Source organism: Nyctereutes procyonoides, unplaced genomic scaffold, assembly GCF_905146905.1.
Source record: "Nyctereutes procyonoides isolate TBG_1078 unplaced genomic scaffold, NYPRO_anot_genome, whole genome shotgun sequence".
NCBI classification, from domain to species: Eukaryota; Metazoa; Chordata; class Mammalia; order Carnivora; family Canidae; genus Nyctereutes; species Nyctereutes procyonoides.
The window spans coordinates 19,075,247-19,090,197 of NW_026575136.1; the positions used below are offsets into that span (position 1 = coordinate 19,075,247).

Sequence of the window (14,951 nt, forward strand, 5' to 3'; positions counted from 1 at the left end):
GTGGGAAAGCAGATGTCGGGCCGCGACACGTACCCGCGCAGCTGCCGTTCAGTCCCCGCGGGCTCCGCCCGCTCCTCTGGCGCCGAACGTTCTGTTTTTGGTCAAAGGTAAGTGCAATTTTTTTTTCTTTTTTTCTCTCCGTTTAACATTTTATTCTTCCGGAGTGATGGATTTCCTTCTGGAGACGCGAACGGACGTGTTTGCGGAAGAAACGGTAACGACGTTGGCGTTGCCTCCGCAGGGTCCCGCGGCGGAAGCGGGGGGCGGGGGAAGACCTGGGGCCCGCTGGCGATTGTCCAAGGGGCGATGATGCGCGCAGGGGGTTGGGTTTTTTTTTTTTTTCTTTTACGATTTTATTTATTCATTCATGAGAGATACACAGAGAGGCAGAGGGAGAAGCAGGCTCCACGCAGGGGGCCCGACGACCCGGGGTCACGCCCTGGGCCCCCCAGGCGCCCGCACAGGGTTTCCTTAGACTAGTCATTGTACTTCGGTCTATTTGGAAGCTTTCAACAGCAACAGAAAAATCCAATTGCGGATTTCCGTTTTTTGCCTCCTGTGAACGAAAATACATGTCCTCAGCCTCTTGCTAAGATCCGGAATCCAACAGTTTTATCTTTCAGAGGTTTGTTTCTGTTTTTGGAATGACATTGGTGGCCTGTGCCGTGTTGGAATAAGGGAAAAAAATGTTTGGTCAACCAGTATTTACTCGAGAAAATCTAAACGGCGTTAGGGAGAGGGGTCACGAAAGGGCAGGGCTGACTGTCTCGCCGTCCTTTAGAGGGAGCGCCACCTCAGGGCGTCGGGGGAAGTCAGGCGGGTGAGCGCTACCTTCTGGGCTGCTGCTGCTGCTGTCACCTGTCCTGCAAGGGCAGGTGCGTGCTCTGAGGCTAAGGCAGGACGAGGTTTTACTCCGTTTTCAAGTGGAAAACTTTCAGTATTTTGGCATCAAACTTAATAGTCACTAAGATTACATTAAACGTTGTTATGACTTAAACATTCCCAAAATTTTATAGTCCAAAGGTAAACGTATTACCTTTATAACATTATAGGATGTACTAAGTCCTAGACGTCAGTTTTTATTAGTACAGAAGATCCATTTCCACTGATTTGTTTTTTTTCAAAGTACTGAAGTAGTGCCTGTTCATTCTGTCATTTTTTTAGCTTTTCAAACATAGAGCCTATTACCATATTAAGGTAGACAGGAATTCTCTCAATTTTAGTAATGGAAAATAGTAAGATGAATATGTTGTCAATTTCCAAACTATCTATGTCTCTTTTAAAAGAGAGGTAGGGTGAATCTAACATAAGTGAAAAAATAGTAAGGGCATTGCCATCAATGAAGGTGAGAAAATGATTTAACAGTGTTGTTTTGGGGAAAGAGCATGTTGCTGGCTCAATAAACTTGGTAGTTTGTCTCTTTATAATAAGTACTGTAAATTATCTTGTTGTCAAGTTTTCCCTGGGTGGATGGAGGAAGGGTTGGCTAAAGTTACATATTGGCATTTACAGCATTGAAGGTAGATATTCTTCTGTGTTGTTTCCAACACCTCGTTTGATGGCTTTAAAAATTTATTGAGCACCTGCTATCTGTAATGCATGATGGTAGGCTTATGAATTGAAAAATATTCTGTATAGGAGAATGTTAGGTATTGTGATGTCATAGAATCTGTCCCCATAAGAAAAGACTGTACATCAGTAGATTTTAGGACTTAAAAATGATTACTCTTCCCTTGGTACTATTCTCAGATAATTATGTATATAAAATTCCAGGCACATAACAGGTACTCAATAACTATTTCTATTTCTAAATCAGTGATGAAGGAATTCGTAATAATTAAATAATAGAAAATCTATAATGCACATTTCCTAAAAAGAATAATAGAAATGAATTTTATTCTTTTTTTTGAATTTTATTCTTTAAAGTATATTATAAAAGGTTTGCATATTTAGTAATTTCTCTTTATAAGACTATTACTCCTTTTAATGGAATCTTAACCTTTTGTTTTTCTGTTACAGTTTTTTTTTTCCTGTTACAGTTTTTAAGAGAAATGAATAGAAATGACCCATTTTGAAGAAGCCATGGCAAAATCAATTCCAAAACACAGAGTTTGTTCTCGGGAATCTTCAGTGTCTTCTCTGTTAGCAAGCTGCAGCCTGAGTGGTAGTAATTCCTCTAACTCTGATGGCTCTTTTCAGTATAAGAATAAACTGTATAGTTCTGCGTCTCAGGCTCTGCAGGCCTACATTGATGATTTTGATTCAAGCCACCAAATGTATCCTGGTGCAAGCACGGGAAAGTTTAACGCTGGTAGATGTTCTGCTCATGTGCCAGAATTCTCCACCTGTATTTATAAAGCAAACAATGGTATGCTGTTATTTGTGTGTGTGTGTGTGTGTGTGTGTGTGTGTGTGTTTTCCACTGATTTAAAGCATTTGAGGGATGTATTGTAGCCTTGAAAAACTAGATAACTTTTTTTCTTCCTTTGGGGTAAAAAAAAATAACTTTCATAATATTGAGGTCTGGATACTTTTCTTAAATGATTCTGTAATTCTCTGGTTCTCAGGAATTTTCAGCTAACATCTTCTTGTGACCTTGGAGGGGAAGCTGATGAATGTAACTGATAGTAGCAAGTGGTTGATCCTAAACCCTTAAGCCATTTTATCATAGCATAATGGAAAGAGCATTGACTTGGTGGTTCTAGGTTTCATTAACCAGCTTAGTAACTTTATACAGACCTCAGTCTTTCTGAATTCATGCTTAGTCAATCCCAGTTGACAGAATAAGACCCTGTCAGCCTTCCTGATGTGTATTCTGTGGGACAGTACTATACAGTGTTAAGAGTTTCTCCTTGATAAGGCTTTCACAGAGACCAGTTCGGAGACTATATTTGTTGATGACCTAGTTAACACTTCACTGAGTACTTATAGGATGGTCCTGGTATGGAAAAAATCTGCATTCCACTCTTAGACGTATGTGGACAGTATATTCCAGAGGAGTGTTAGAATGGCTGTTCTCTCAGTGTTAGTGCTGTTGCAGGGTTAGTAGGCAGATTATTTTTCCACCTAGTTTAATAGCATATTTTTCTCCTATGTTGCAGCCAGTGTTGAGTGACCAATATTAATGTGAATGTATTGTGCATCAGGTATGTCTGGATTTAAAAAGTTGAAGAAACAATAAAGAATACAGGAAAATTTGGAGACAAAAGTCTAGGACTTAGTTAAAACAAATTAGATGTGAGAAAAAAAAGCACATTGTATTCCATCAACCTATACCTTTTATACTTTTAATCAAAGCATTAGTGAAGATAAGGGAAAGCAGCAGAAATGATTCTTAAATTCTTCATTCTATCTGCTGTTGAATATTATTAAGTATTGTTATAGGAGTGTGATATAGGAAAATAAGCAGAAGTATGCTTTGTTTTTCAGCTTTTGAAAATCTTGATCCCAAAAAGAGCTCTTCATCCTTATTTTGTAGAAGAAAGACTATTAATGACATAGACTCCATTAGCCTAACAACTGATGATCTATTAAAACTTCCAGCAGATGGATCATTTTCTTTCACTAACATTGGATTAAGTCACCGAATTAGCAAGAAAAACAAGAAGTGCATTGGAAGACTGAGTTCATGGGATACTGAAAAGAAACAAAATTTTCAAGAACCTTCCACTCCTTTGTGCAAGGATAACATAATTACTCCTGTTATATATACAAATATAAATGGAAAGCATCGTGGTAGGCTAAAAAACCCAAAACTTGTGAATAAGACTAATAAATGCATTTCAGAACCATCTTTATCATTTTCCAAGAAATTGTCTTTCAAGGACAGTTCAGAACACAATTGTGAAAAGAATTACCCAAGATGGCTCACTAGCCAGAAATCTGACCTTAATGTTTCAGGAATAACTAGTCTACCTGACTTCACATACCCAGTCTGGCTCCATCATCAAGACTTGCTACCTGATACAAAGAGTCAAAGGATTTCTAAAATATTTAAAGAAGAACAGTGTTCCCCTAGGCATAGTTACCAGGCACAAAGAACTTCTCGACTTATGAATAAATTAGATTGTTTTGAATACTCTTTTGAACCCTCAAACATTTCAGATTCCTTGAGTGATGATAAAGGATTAATTAATGAATGTAAATGTGATTCTGAACATAGCCAATGTCAGTGTGAGAATCCAGTTCTCCCAGGACCAACCAAAAAGCCCTTCAGTGGTAATTGTTTTGTTTTTAAGAACCAAACTGCTGTAAATTTGACTTCATGTCTAGGAGATGCTTTTTTTTTTTTTTTTTAAGATTTGATTTATTTGATAGCACAAACGGGGAGCAGCAGGAAGAGGGAGAGGGAGAAGCAGGCTTCCTGCTGAGCTGAGCAGAGAGCCTAACACTGGGCTCAGTCCCAGGATGCTGGGATCATGACTTGAGCCAAAGGCAGAACTTAACCAACTTAGTCACCCAGGTGCCCCTCATCTAGGAGCTTTTATTTTATATTCTTGATATAGTGATCAGATGATAAATCTTTTGAACACTTACAGTCTTCATTTATGTAGCATTTTGTGCCTAGGAAATGTCTTTTCTCCCCCTTCTTTGAAATGTTCTAAAAAAGTTGTTACAGTTATGTATGTATTCCAAATTATCTTAATTCTTATTTGTTGCCTTGAGATTTTGCTGTGCTTTGCATTTATTTTTTTTTCTTAATTCAATCGTTTACATTAGGTGACAAGATTGAATTGCTTATCCTGAAGGCCAAGAGAAATCTAGAGCATTGTACTGAAGAGTTACCGAAGTCTACAAAAAAGGATGATAGTCCTTGTTCATTAGATAAACTTGAAGCAGAAAGATCATGGGAAAATATTCCTGTTACTTTGTACGTAAGTTACAGTGGAAAAACTCTTAGTTTTCCAAATGAAAAATGTCACGTGAACAGTTGATTTATTTTTTAAGTAACTCAATGATAATTAACAATGATAATGACATGTTAATTGTACAGAACATTGCTTTTTGTTTCTTTAAATTGCATTTTTCAGTTGTTACCACAAGGTGGTGTAGTGTTTCATAACCTTAGGCACATTGTATAACCTTTGTCTTTTTTTTTTTTTTACGTTTCTTGTGTTGAATTGTAAAATATTGATTTATGTTTAATACGAGGAATCATAGCCAAAACCAACTATTTTGCAGATTGAGGAGTGTGTGAAATTCTTGTTATTTTCTTTTTACTGTAAGTTTTTTCTCCCTCTATATTCCCTCCATATATAGAGCTATGCAGTTATCCATTTCTTTACATTTTACTTTCCCTTAGTTGTTATTTTCCTTAAATGGTGTGTTTTTTTGGTGTGGTATAAATTTTTGTAGTTTCTAAGATTGTTTTCGTTTGTGTGTTTAGCCTTTCTGTGATACAGTTTCCAAGAATAATTTAAACACTGTTTACCTAAATACCTTTGAATATGAGTGTGGAGTAAGAATTGAGCTTAGGTAGGAAAGCTTTTTTTCTTAGTGATATTATTACATCTGAACTCATCAGCAGTGCGTTCTTATAGGTGACCCTATATCCTGCCTTAGGCTCAGGTAATTTCTGATCTTCTGTTGGCTAAACTTTGGTTCTCTTGTAGTCTGTTATAGACAGAATCTGTCAATTTCTGGATTCATTTTTTTTAAAATATTTTATTTATTCATGAGAGAGACAGAGAGAGAAAGGCAGAGACACAGACAGAGGGAGAAGCAGGCTATGTAAGAAGCCTGATGTGGGACTCAATCCAGGGACTCCAGGATCACGCCCTGGGCCAAAGGCAGGCACTAACCACTGAGCCAGCCAGGGATCCCCTCTGGATCCATTTTTGATCACTTCTCAGTTGAACATCTTATTTTTCTGAATGTGGACGCTGACTATAGTTCTGGTTTAGAGTCCCAGCTCCATGAGTTCTTTGCTGACACCTTATACAAGTTACACTTCTGCTGTTTTACAAATTACTACTGTTTTGTACAAATTCTACTTTGTACAAGTTACTTCTACCTTGTATAAGACCTTATAATAAGTTACTTTGGGTTACTTTGAGGATTTGTTTGATTAGAAAATATATATAAGGTACTTAGGACAATTTTTGACTTATGATGAGCTCTCGTAATTATTAACAGTGGTGATGATTATCCAGAATATTTTTTTCTATATTTAGCTTCATTTTTCAATTGTTGGTTTGATAGTATCTTTATTCACTTAATTCTTTTTTTTTTTTTTTGTATTCACTTTAATTCTTAAATTCAGTTTAATTCTTAAACTTTTTTTCTAATTTCTTATTTTCTGGTCAGTTGGTCTTTGTAAGGTACCGTAACTGTAATGCTTTGCTTTCACTTGCAACCAAAATGAGTGAGCAAGTAGTATAAGAAGTGTTTAAGAGTAAAATTTTTGAATGCATCTAGTGTGTTATGTAATTAGATATATAATTTACGCTTGTATAATTATTATCACAATCATTGGTTTGGCCCAGGACCTTGTATATAGAAGTTGACGTCTGGAAGATTGAATTCATATTGTGGTGGATATGTTTACATAAAATGAATGATAGATTGTGAGAAAAAGGAATAGATCTGACAAGTTCTGTGTGATGTTGACAACTTATTGATAATCTATCATCAAAACAGAAATTGACTAGGAAGTACTCAAGGTAGTATACTAGAAGGTAGAACACAATCAGATAATTACTTTTTTTTGTTTGACATTTTTATAATGGAAGATTTCAAAGAAATACAAAAGTAGAAGAATAGTATAATGAATCCCCTTGTACCCCACACTCCTCTTCAGTAATCCAGTAAATGCTTTTTGATGGTAGCGGATGGATGTGCAAACTCCTTTGGTAAAGAATGGGCGAAAAGACTACTTGGGAGCAAGAAAAGCTCATAGTAAGTTACAAATCAAATGAGTCAATAATGAACTAGTGTTAATAAGAAAAATTCAGAATTGTGACATTTAAATGTTATAGAAAGATTCTTCGATATCTGAGTAACTTGGGTTAGAAATACATTTTATGTTGATATATAAATAAGAGAATGAATTTGTGTGTTCTCTGTGACTAATAGAATTCGTTCGGGGAAAATTCTGACTTTTGCTGGGTTTGCCCTTTGTTCTGCTATCCCTTGAAACATCAAGAACTAATATTTGTTGAGTATCTATTATATGTTCCAGGTACATAGAGTTAATTTATATAGTACTTCTGCGAGATAAGTGGGACCACAAATGTAAAACCGAAATTTAGATAAATAAGTTACATATAGTCACATAGTGCATGGGATTGGGATTTGAACTCAGGAATTTCAATTTGAAAATCGATCTTTTTCCCCACTGTAATCTATCATCTATGTTAATACCAGTTCTGAAGGGCAAGTCCTATTGCTTTGACATGGAAGAGCACGTAACTGCCATTCCAATAGAAACTCCTATATTTGTGGGGGGTTTTATTATAAATGGGTAACTGTGTTAATTTGGAAAAATGTACTGCTTATTTAAAACAAGCTTTCGGAGTGTACCCTATAGTTGAAGGCTTATTTGTTTCATTTAAGACTGATGTTTTTACTTTATTCACAGTTTTTTCTTAAAGCTTTAAAGGAGAAACAAGGAGATAGGGTTAGATTCTGGTATCAGTTTAGGGAGAAGATGAATTACCAAGCAAAATCAATATGAATCATATCTATAATGATTGTTTCTTGGTGACTGTGTTTAAATGATAAGCATTCAATTATACACTAATTTTTACAAATTGGGAACTTGATTACTATCTTGTATCCTTAAATCCAACTTAGCAAGTCTCCTGTTCCTGTTAACTCTGATGATAGTCCTCAACAAACTTCACAAGCAAAGTGTGCTAACGGGTTCCTTGAAGATTTTTTAAATAATGATAATCAGGTGGGTGAAGTTAAATCTTTTAAACTTATTAAAAGGGAATTTTTTTAACTTCTTAAAAAAGATTTATGACTAATATACAGATTTCAATTTCTCAGATGTTGAAACAAAAAAAATGATTCAAATTCCCTTTTGGGGCAGCCTGGGTGGCTTAGCGATTTAGCATCTGCTTTCAGTCCAGGGCCTGATTCTGGAGACTCGGGATCGAGTCCCACATCGGGCTCTCTGTGTGGAGCCTGCTTCTCCCTCTGCCTATGTCTCTGCCTTTCTTTCTCTCTGTGTCTCTCATGAATAAATAAATAAAATCTTTAAAACAAACAAACACAAATTCCCTTTTGTTCAACACAATTGCATAAAACCATTGCTCCTAGAATTATTGATGATTTTGTTTTAAGTATTCTTAGAGGGACCTGGGATTGAACTCTACAGAGAGCTTAAATTATCATGGTTTTTTTGTTTTGTTTTTTGGGGTAGTCTACAAAGCATATCATTATAGAGTATGTTATATTTTCCCATACAATGGTTGATTATTGAGAGTTGTACTTCTAACTTTAGAAAATTATAAATTTCTATAATTTAAAATTGAAAAATTATTATCCAGTTTTGCAAAATCAGCATATGTGCTTGCAGTAACCCTAAAGTATAAGTGTTTATATGTGCATATAAGAAATTATATATCATTTAATATAGAAATATAGCCATAGCTGTTAAATACTAGATCATTCTTTTGGGGTCTTAAAATGTGGAAGATTTGAGAGGTTGAGCACTCAGAAATTAGCTGCAAAATTTAATAAAATAAATTCCTCCTGTGAAATTTACTAGAGAAAGTAGTGGCTGTCAGAATGTTTGACCTTAAAACTTTGTGTAAGGTACTATTACAGATATTGGGTAAAGCTTAATTATCAAATATTTCTTCGGCAAATATTTGAGTACTAAACACTTTTTATAAGAACTGTATTTCTACTAGTAAATAAGAGGGAGGAAATCCTTGGATTTTTTATTCCAATTAGACAAGGTAAAAAAAATAATATGTGATATATAAGGGAGTACTGCAAGTGTGAAGAAAAATTAGTTGGGATAGAAAAATGAGATATAATTTTAGTTAGGGTAGTCAGGAATGACCTATCTAATGAGGTGATATTTGAGCAAAAACCTAAAATGAGTGAATAAGCCAAATATACATGGGGAAATAACTTTACATTTAGAGGTAATAGTGCAGAAACCCCAAGGCAGAATTACATTTGGCACGTTCAAAGGAATGTAGGGTAGCTCAATCAGAATGAACAAGGGAAAGGATGATAAGAGGTAAGATGGAGAGGTAACCAGGAACCAGATCGATCATGTAGGGTCTTAAAAGTGATAGAATGAAGATTTTATGTTTTATTTAGGTGAGATGAGAAGCCACTGGAGGGTTTTGAGTGGAAGAATGAAACAATCAGATCTACATTTTAAACTATAAAATGACAGCTATATGGAGCATAGACTTAGAACTGGTGAATGAGCAAGGAACCCAGTTAAGAAACTTTTGTCATCTTTCTGGATAGGATTGGCTTAGGGTGGGTACATTGGAGGTAGTCAGAAACGAGTAGACTTGGCATGTATTTTGAAGGTAGACTTAGGATGGAGATAGAATTCAAAGAATGAATCCGAGATGCTTGAGTCAAGGAGCTAAAAGATTGGGTGGTGGCATTTAATTAAAGAAAACTGGTAGAGGAACAAATTTGGGGAAGTTCTTTTAAGTTTGAGATGGATGAGTGTAAAAGATTAACCAACTGGTCCCTTTTCCCCTGCCAAGATATACATAATTTCATTACCAGGGTGTTTTTGTTTTGTTTTGTTTTTAATTATTTTTAAAGATGTGTAGAAAGTTCTTGTCACCTTTTTTCAGATTCCCTAATATTATCATATACCATAGTATAATGACCAGAAACAAGGATTAACATAGGTACAATTCTGCTACCTTACACTAATTTGACTAGTTTTTCTACCAATGTCCTGTTCCAAGATCCAACATTGTGTTTAGTTTCATGTCTCTTTAATCTACTTCAGTCTGTGACAATTCTTCAGTCTTTCCTTATCTGTATAAGAGTACTGGTCAGTTGGTTTTGTATAGTTCCTTAATTTGGGTTTTCTCATGATTAGAATGAGGTTATGCTTTTGACAAGAATGCAACAGAGATCATGCTCTGCCCTTTTCAGTTCCTCATAACCAAAGGTTCACGATATATTGATATCATTTGATTTATTGTATGTGTCTTAGTCGGGCTACTGTATAAAATACACTATATTTATACTGTAATAAATATGCAACAGACCTGGTTGCTTAAACAACAGACATTTATCTCTCACAGTTCTGGAGGCTGAGGAGTCCAAGATCAAGGTGTCTGGTGAGGTCCTGCTTTCTAGTTTGCAGATGGCCATCTTCTCCATATGATCTCTCATGGCAGAGAACAGAGAGGAAGCAAGCTCTCCTGTGTCTCTTATGAGGCATACTCCATATGCCTGTAAGAAACAAATTTACTACCTACATCACATTATTTATATATAGTTCTTTTGATCTTGGCCTCAAAATATCCAAAGTACTGCTTTCAAAAGTTACTTTGGTTAATTATTTTCTTCCCAACTCCTTCAGTTGTGGTTGTGGTCCTGTTGTTCAATTTTAATACTGTCAGGTGGTTCACTTTTATGGTATATATTGGGTTTAAACCACATTCTTTTTGGTTTATATTATTTGCTTTTTTAATATGTGAAACATTACTGTAGTTCTGAGATAGCTATACAAAAAGATATACTCCAAGACATTCACTACCGGGTTTCAGTGACGAGTCTCAGGACAAATTCTATCAGACATTCAGACATACCAACATTTATTAAAAGTTCATTAGTGAATGGCCCAGACAGTTCATATAATCTGTTTTTTTAGTTTTATTTTTTGGAACTCTGATCACTAGTATGCATGAAAAATTCACTCCTGGGTGGCTCAGCGGTTGAGCATCTGCCTTTGATTCAGTGTGATCCTGGGATCCAGGATTGGGCCCCACATCGGGCTTCCTGCATGGATGGAGCCTGCTTCTCCCTCTGTCTATGTCTCTGCCTCTCATCTGTGTTTCTCATGAATAAATAAATAAATCTTTAAAAAAAAAAAAAAGGAAAGAAAAATTCACTCCAGAGGCAGGCTTTTGTAGCCCTTATGGTTGGCATCAGGCGACTAGAAATTCTTCTAAGTCAGTGGCTGGATGGAGGTAATTTAGAGATAATGCTTCAGGTGCTGTCTGCAAGGGTTAGAGTCAGGAGTATAAAGCTAATTGGATCTTTTTTTTTTTTTTAATGTATTTATTTTTATTTGGTTGGGGGAGGATGGGGCGGAGGGAGAGGGAAAGAAGAGAATCCCAAGCAGACTTCCCAACTCGGAGCTTGATCCTACAACCCAGAGGTCATGACCTGAGCCAAAACCAAGAGTCAGAGGGTCAACCAACTGAGCCACCCAGGTGCCTGAGGCTAATTGGATCCTTAAGCCTTGTTATTTTTCTTTATTTTACAAAATTTGGTGAAATATATACAACGTAATACTTATTTTAACCATTTTTAAATATACAGTTCTGTGCAGTAAGTACCTTCACATCCTTCACATTGTTGTACAGCCATCACCACTATCTATTTCTAGAACGTTTTCATGTTCCCCCAACTGAAACTACCTATTCAGTACTAACACGCCATTCCTGTTCTGCCCAGGGTCTGGTTAGCACCATTCTGTTTTCTGTCTCTGAATTTGACTACTCTAGAAATCTTATGTGTTTTAGTCTACTATGTTAAAAAACATACCATAGGCTCGGTGGCTTAAACAATAGAAATTTATTTCTCATGATTCTGAAGGCTGAGGAATATAAGATCAGGTACTGGCTGGTTCTGTTCCTGGTGAAGGCTCTCTTTCTTGCTTATAGATAGCTGCCTTCTCACAGTGTCCTCAAATGGTCTTTTGAGTTCTCCAGAGTCTCTTATCAGAAGGACACTAATCCTGTGGTGTTAGGGCCCCACCCACATGACCTCAGTTAACCTTAGTTACCTCACAGTCCTTTCTCCAAATAGAGCTGCTTTTGAGGTTAGGGCTTCAACATGAATTTTTTATGGTGGTTAGGAGCACAGTTCAATCTATAGTATCATACAGGAAGAATCTTGCAATATTTTTCCTTTTGTGACTGGCTTATTTTGCTTTGCCTGATGTCTTGAAGTTCCATCCATGTCGTATCATATGTCAAAATTTCCTTCCTTTCTTAGACTGAATAAACACTTCATTGTTTGTACCATGTTTTGTTTACCCATTCATCTGTGATGGATACTTGGGCTGGTTCTGCCTTTTGGCTATTGTGAATAATACTATTATAAATATGAGTGTACAATAATCTTTTTGAGTCTCTGTTTTTACTTCTTCTAGGTATATAACCAGAAGGGGATCATGTGGTAATTCTGTTTAAGTTTTTGAGGAATTGCCATACTATTTTCCATAGCTGCTGCACCATTTTACATTTCTACATCCCATTTCTTATACTCTATTCATGTAACTGTGGAGAGTGTGCTTAACTTTGAATCTCTTCACCATGAGAGCCTATTTCTAATATTTTTTTGTGCTTGTTAACAGCTTAAAGTTTAAATACTATGTATATTATATTGTCTATGCTGAAATCTGTTGTGTGGCTTGTTTGCCACTATGTGGATAGTTATCAGGATACAGCACTCATTTGGAAGATGTAAAAATAATAGGTTGGTAAGAAGACTTTAGAAAATAAGTTTAAAAATATCCCTTATAGATTCTCTTATGTAATGCTGTTGCCCTTCTTGGACACAGGTAAGATCAGTGATAATTAAGGTATGAGTATTTTTTAGGTAGCAAGGAATGTGTGGCCAATGAATAGGTGAAAAAGTAGCATTCTCTGTGAAAACATACTGCATTTAGAGAATGCTATATTTGAAATTCTAGTCATTGTTCAGCTGATAACCAGCTTTGTTTACATACCCAAAAAGAAAATGTCAGCTTACCTGAGCTCTGAGGACTTTTTAGCTCTAAAAATCTATGATTTTAAATGTCTAAGTGAATGCATCGCAAATGTGAAGATGTACTGTACTGTTCATTGAAAAGAGCGGAGACCAGGGCAGCCCGGGTGACTCCGTGGTTTAGCGCCGCCTTCAGCCCGGGGCCTGATCCTGGGGTTCCGGGATCAAGTCCCGCGTCAGGCTCCCTGCATGAAACCTGCTTCTCTCTCTGCCCCCCCCCCTTCTCTCTCTGTGTCTCTCATTAATAAATAAAATTTAAAAATACTGTAAGGTTATTACCCTTTAATATATATATGTGTGTGTGTGTGTGTGTAACTTTTTCCTCCGTGAATTGCTTGGTTAATGATTCATCTGTTTTAACCTCAGAGTTGTACCCTTTCTGGAGGGAAACATCATGGTCCTGTTGAAGCCCTAAAACAAATGTTATTTAATCTTCAAGCAGTACAAGAAAGTTTTAATCAGAATAAAACAGCAGAACTGAGAGAAGAGATTAAGCAAGTAAGTACAAACTTGATTTATGAATTGAAGTCTGTGAATGTGACTTGAGATCTATGTAGATATAAGGTTTCTTCCTAGATCTTTTTCGGCTTGACTTTTAGTTTTATGTTAATAAGCATGCCACATAACATATTGTAGACTTGTGCTATTATTTCTGCAGTTGTGTGTATCCCTGAATGGATTGTTCTATTTGGTTTATGGTTGTAAATACAACATCTTATGTAGATACAATAGTGTTACAACTGTAATATGAAAGAATTGTAGGTGTTGTTTTTTAATGCCCTACAAAATTATCTGTATAAATCGGACTTTTTGCATTTTTGTTTGGAGATGCCTAGAAAACCTTTTCAACCTTAGACTTCTCCACATAACCTTTGTCTTCTTGAAATTTCGTTTTGCTACTTAGTTTGGTACTTAGAGTTGATGGAAAATTTTATTTTAAAACCACTGGGGGAACACCCGGGTGGCTCAGTGGTTGAGCATCTGCCTCTGGCTCAGGGCATGTCCCTGGAGCCCCAGGATCGAGCCCTGCATCGGGCTCCCTGGAGGGAGCCTGCTTCTCCCTCTGCCTGTGTCTCTGCCTCTCTCTCTCTGTGTCTGTCAGGAATAAATAAATAAAATCTTTTTAAATAAATAAAAATTTTAAAAAATTTAAAAACATTGGTTTTTTTTTGTGTATTTCCTAGGAAGTTAGAAATCGCATTGTGCATCGGGCTGCTGTTCTGTAGGGATTGAATTTTCTTCATAATAGTATAGTGTTTACAGAGAATTTATATTCTCCCAAATCTGATTGTGAATTTTAATTCTGCTACTTAATTAGCAAGTACAGTATTTGTACAAATCACTTAACCTCTTGAGTTTCAGATTCCTCTTCTGTAAAATGAGGTTGAGAAGATAAATATAGATAAACTATATGAAGTACTATCATAGTACTTGGCACCATATAAAAACTTAATAGCTGGTAAATAATAAATATTTTTATTGTCATTATTTGGTTACTCTTATTCAGTAGAGCTTTATGAAATTCAGTTTTAATTACCAATAAATGGATCAGCTCTTGGGAACTGTCACACTCTGAATTTTATTTCTCTCTTTTTTTTTTTTTTTTAGATTTTATTTATTTATTCATAGACACAGAGAGAGAGAGGCAGAGACACAGAGAGAGGGAGAAGCAGGCTCCATGCAGGGAGCCTGATGGTGGGACTTGATCCCGGGTCTCCAGGATCATACCCCAGGCTACAGGCGGCGCCAAACCGCTGTGCCACAGGGGCTACCCCTGAATTTTATTTCTTAATTTTTGTCTATACATTTTAATTATTATATTAACATACAGAGTGTATCCCATCCTTTTTTAGACCTTGTTGAGACATAATCATCTTCTTACAGTTATAATTTCAAGTCAAGGTTTTATTTATATTGGACATATATTTAGAAGCATATGTGAAAGATGAATCTAGGGACGCCTGAGTAGCCTAGCAGTTGAGCATCTGCCTTTGGCTCAGGGCGTGATC

At 36.2% G+C, this 14,951-nt stretch overlaps 1 protein-coding gene across 6 annotated transcripts in view; it reads left to right on the plus strand.

Annotated features, from left to right (window-relative positions):
- The first annotated feature begins 1,940 nt into the window (after positions 1-1,940).
- The window catches only part of LOC129495499 (lung adenoma susceptibility protein 2 homolog), a 58,526-nt gene continuing 45,515 nt past the window's right edge, over positions 1,941-14,951 (plus strand). For 2 of the 6 annotated variants that reach the window (XM_055303063.1, XM_055303062.1), the window contains exons 1-5: positions 1,941-2,368; positions 3,430-4,218; positions 4,720-4,870; positions 7,795-7,897; positions 13,309-13,440. In XM_055303063.1, the coding sequence (XP_055159038.1) occupies positions 2,062-2,368; positions 3,430-4,218; positions 4,720-4,870; positions 7,795-7,897; positions 13,309-13,440 (1,482 nt within the window). In that variant the 5' untranslated portion in view covers positions 1,941-2,061. Of the gene's footprint in view, positions 2,369-3,429; positions 4,219-4,719; positions 6,663-6,799; positions 6,903-7,794; positions 7,898-10,244; positions 10,398-13,308; positions 13,441-14,951 lie in introns of those variants that run through there. The other 4 variants (XM_055303064.1, XM_055303066.1, XM_055303067.1 and 1 more) reach the window with 4 other exon arrangements.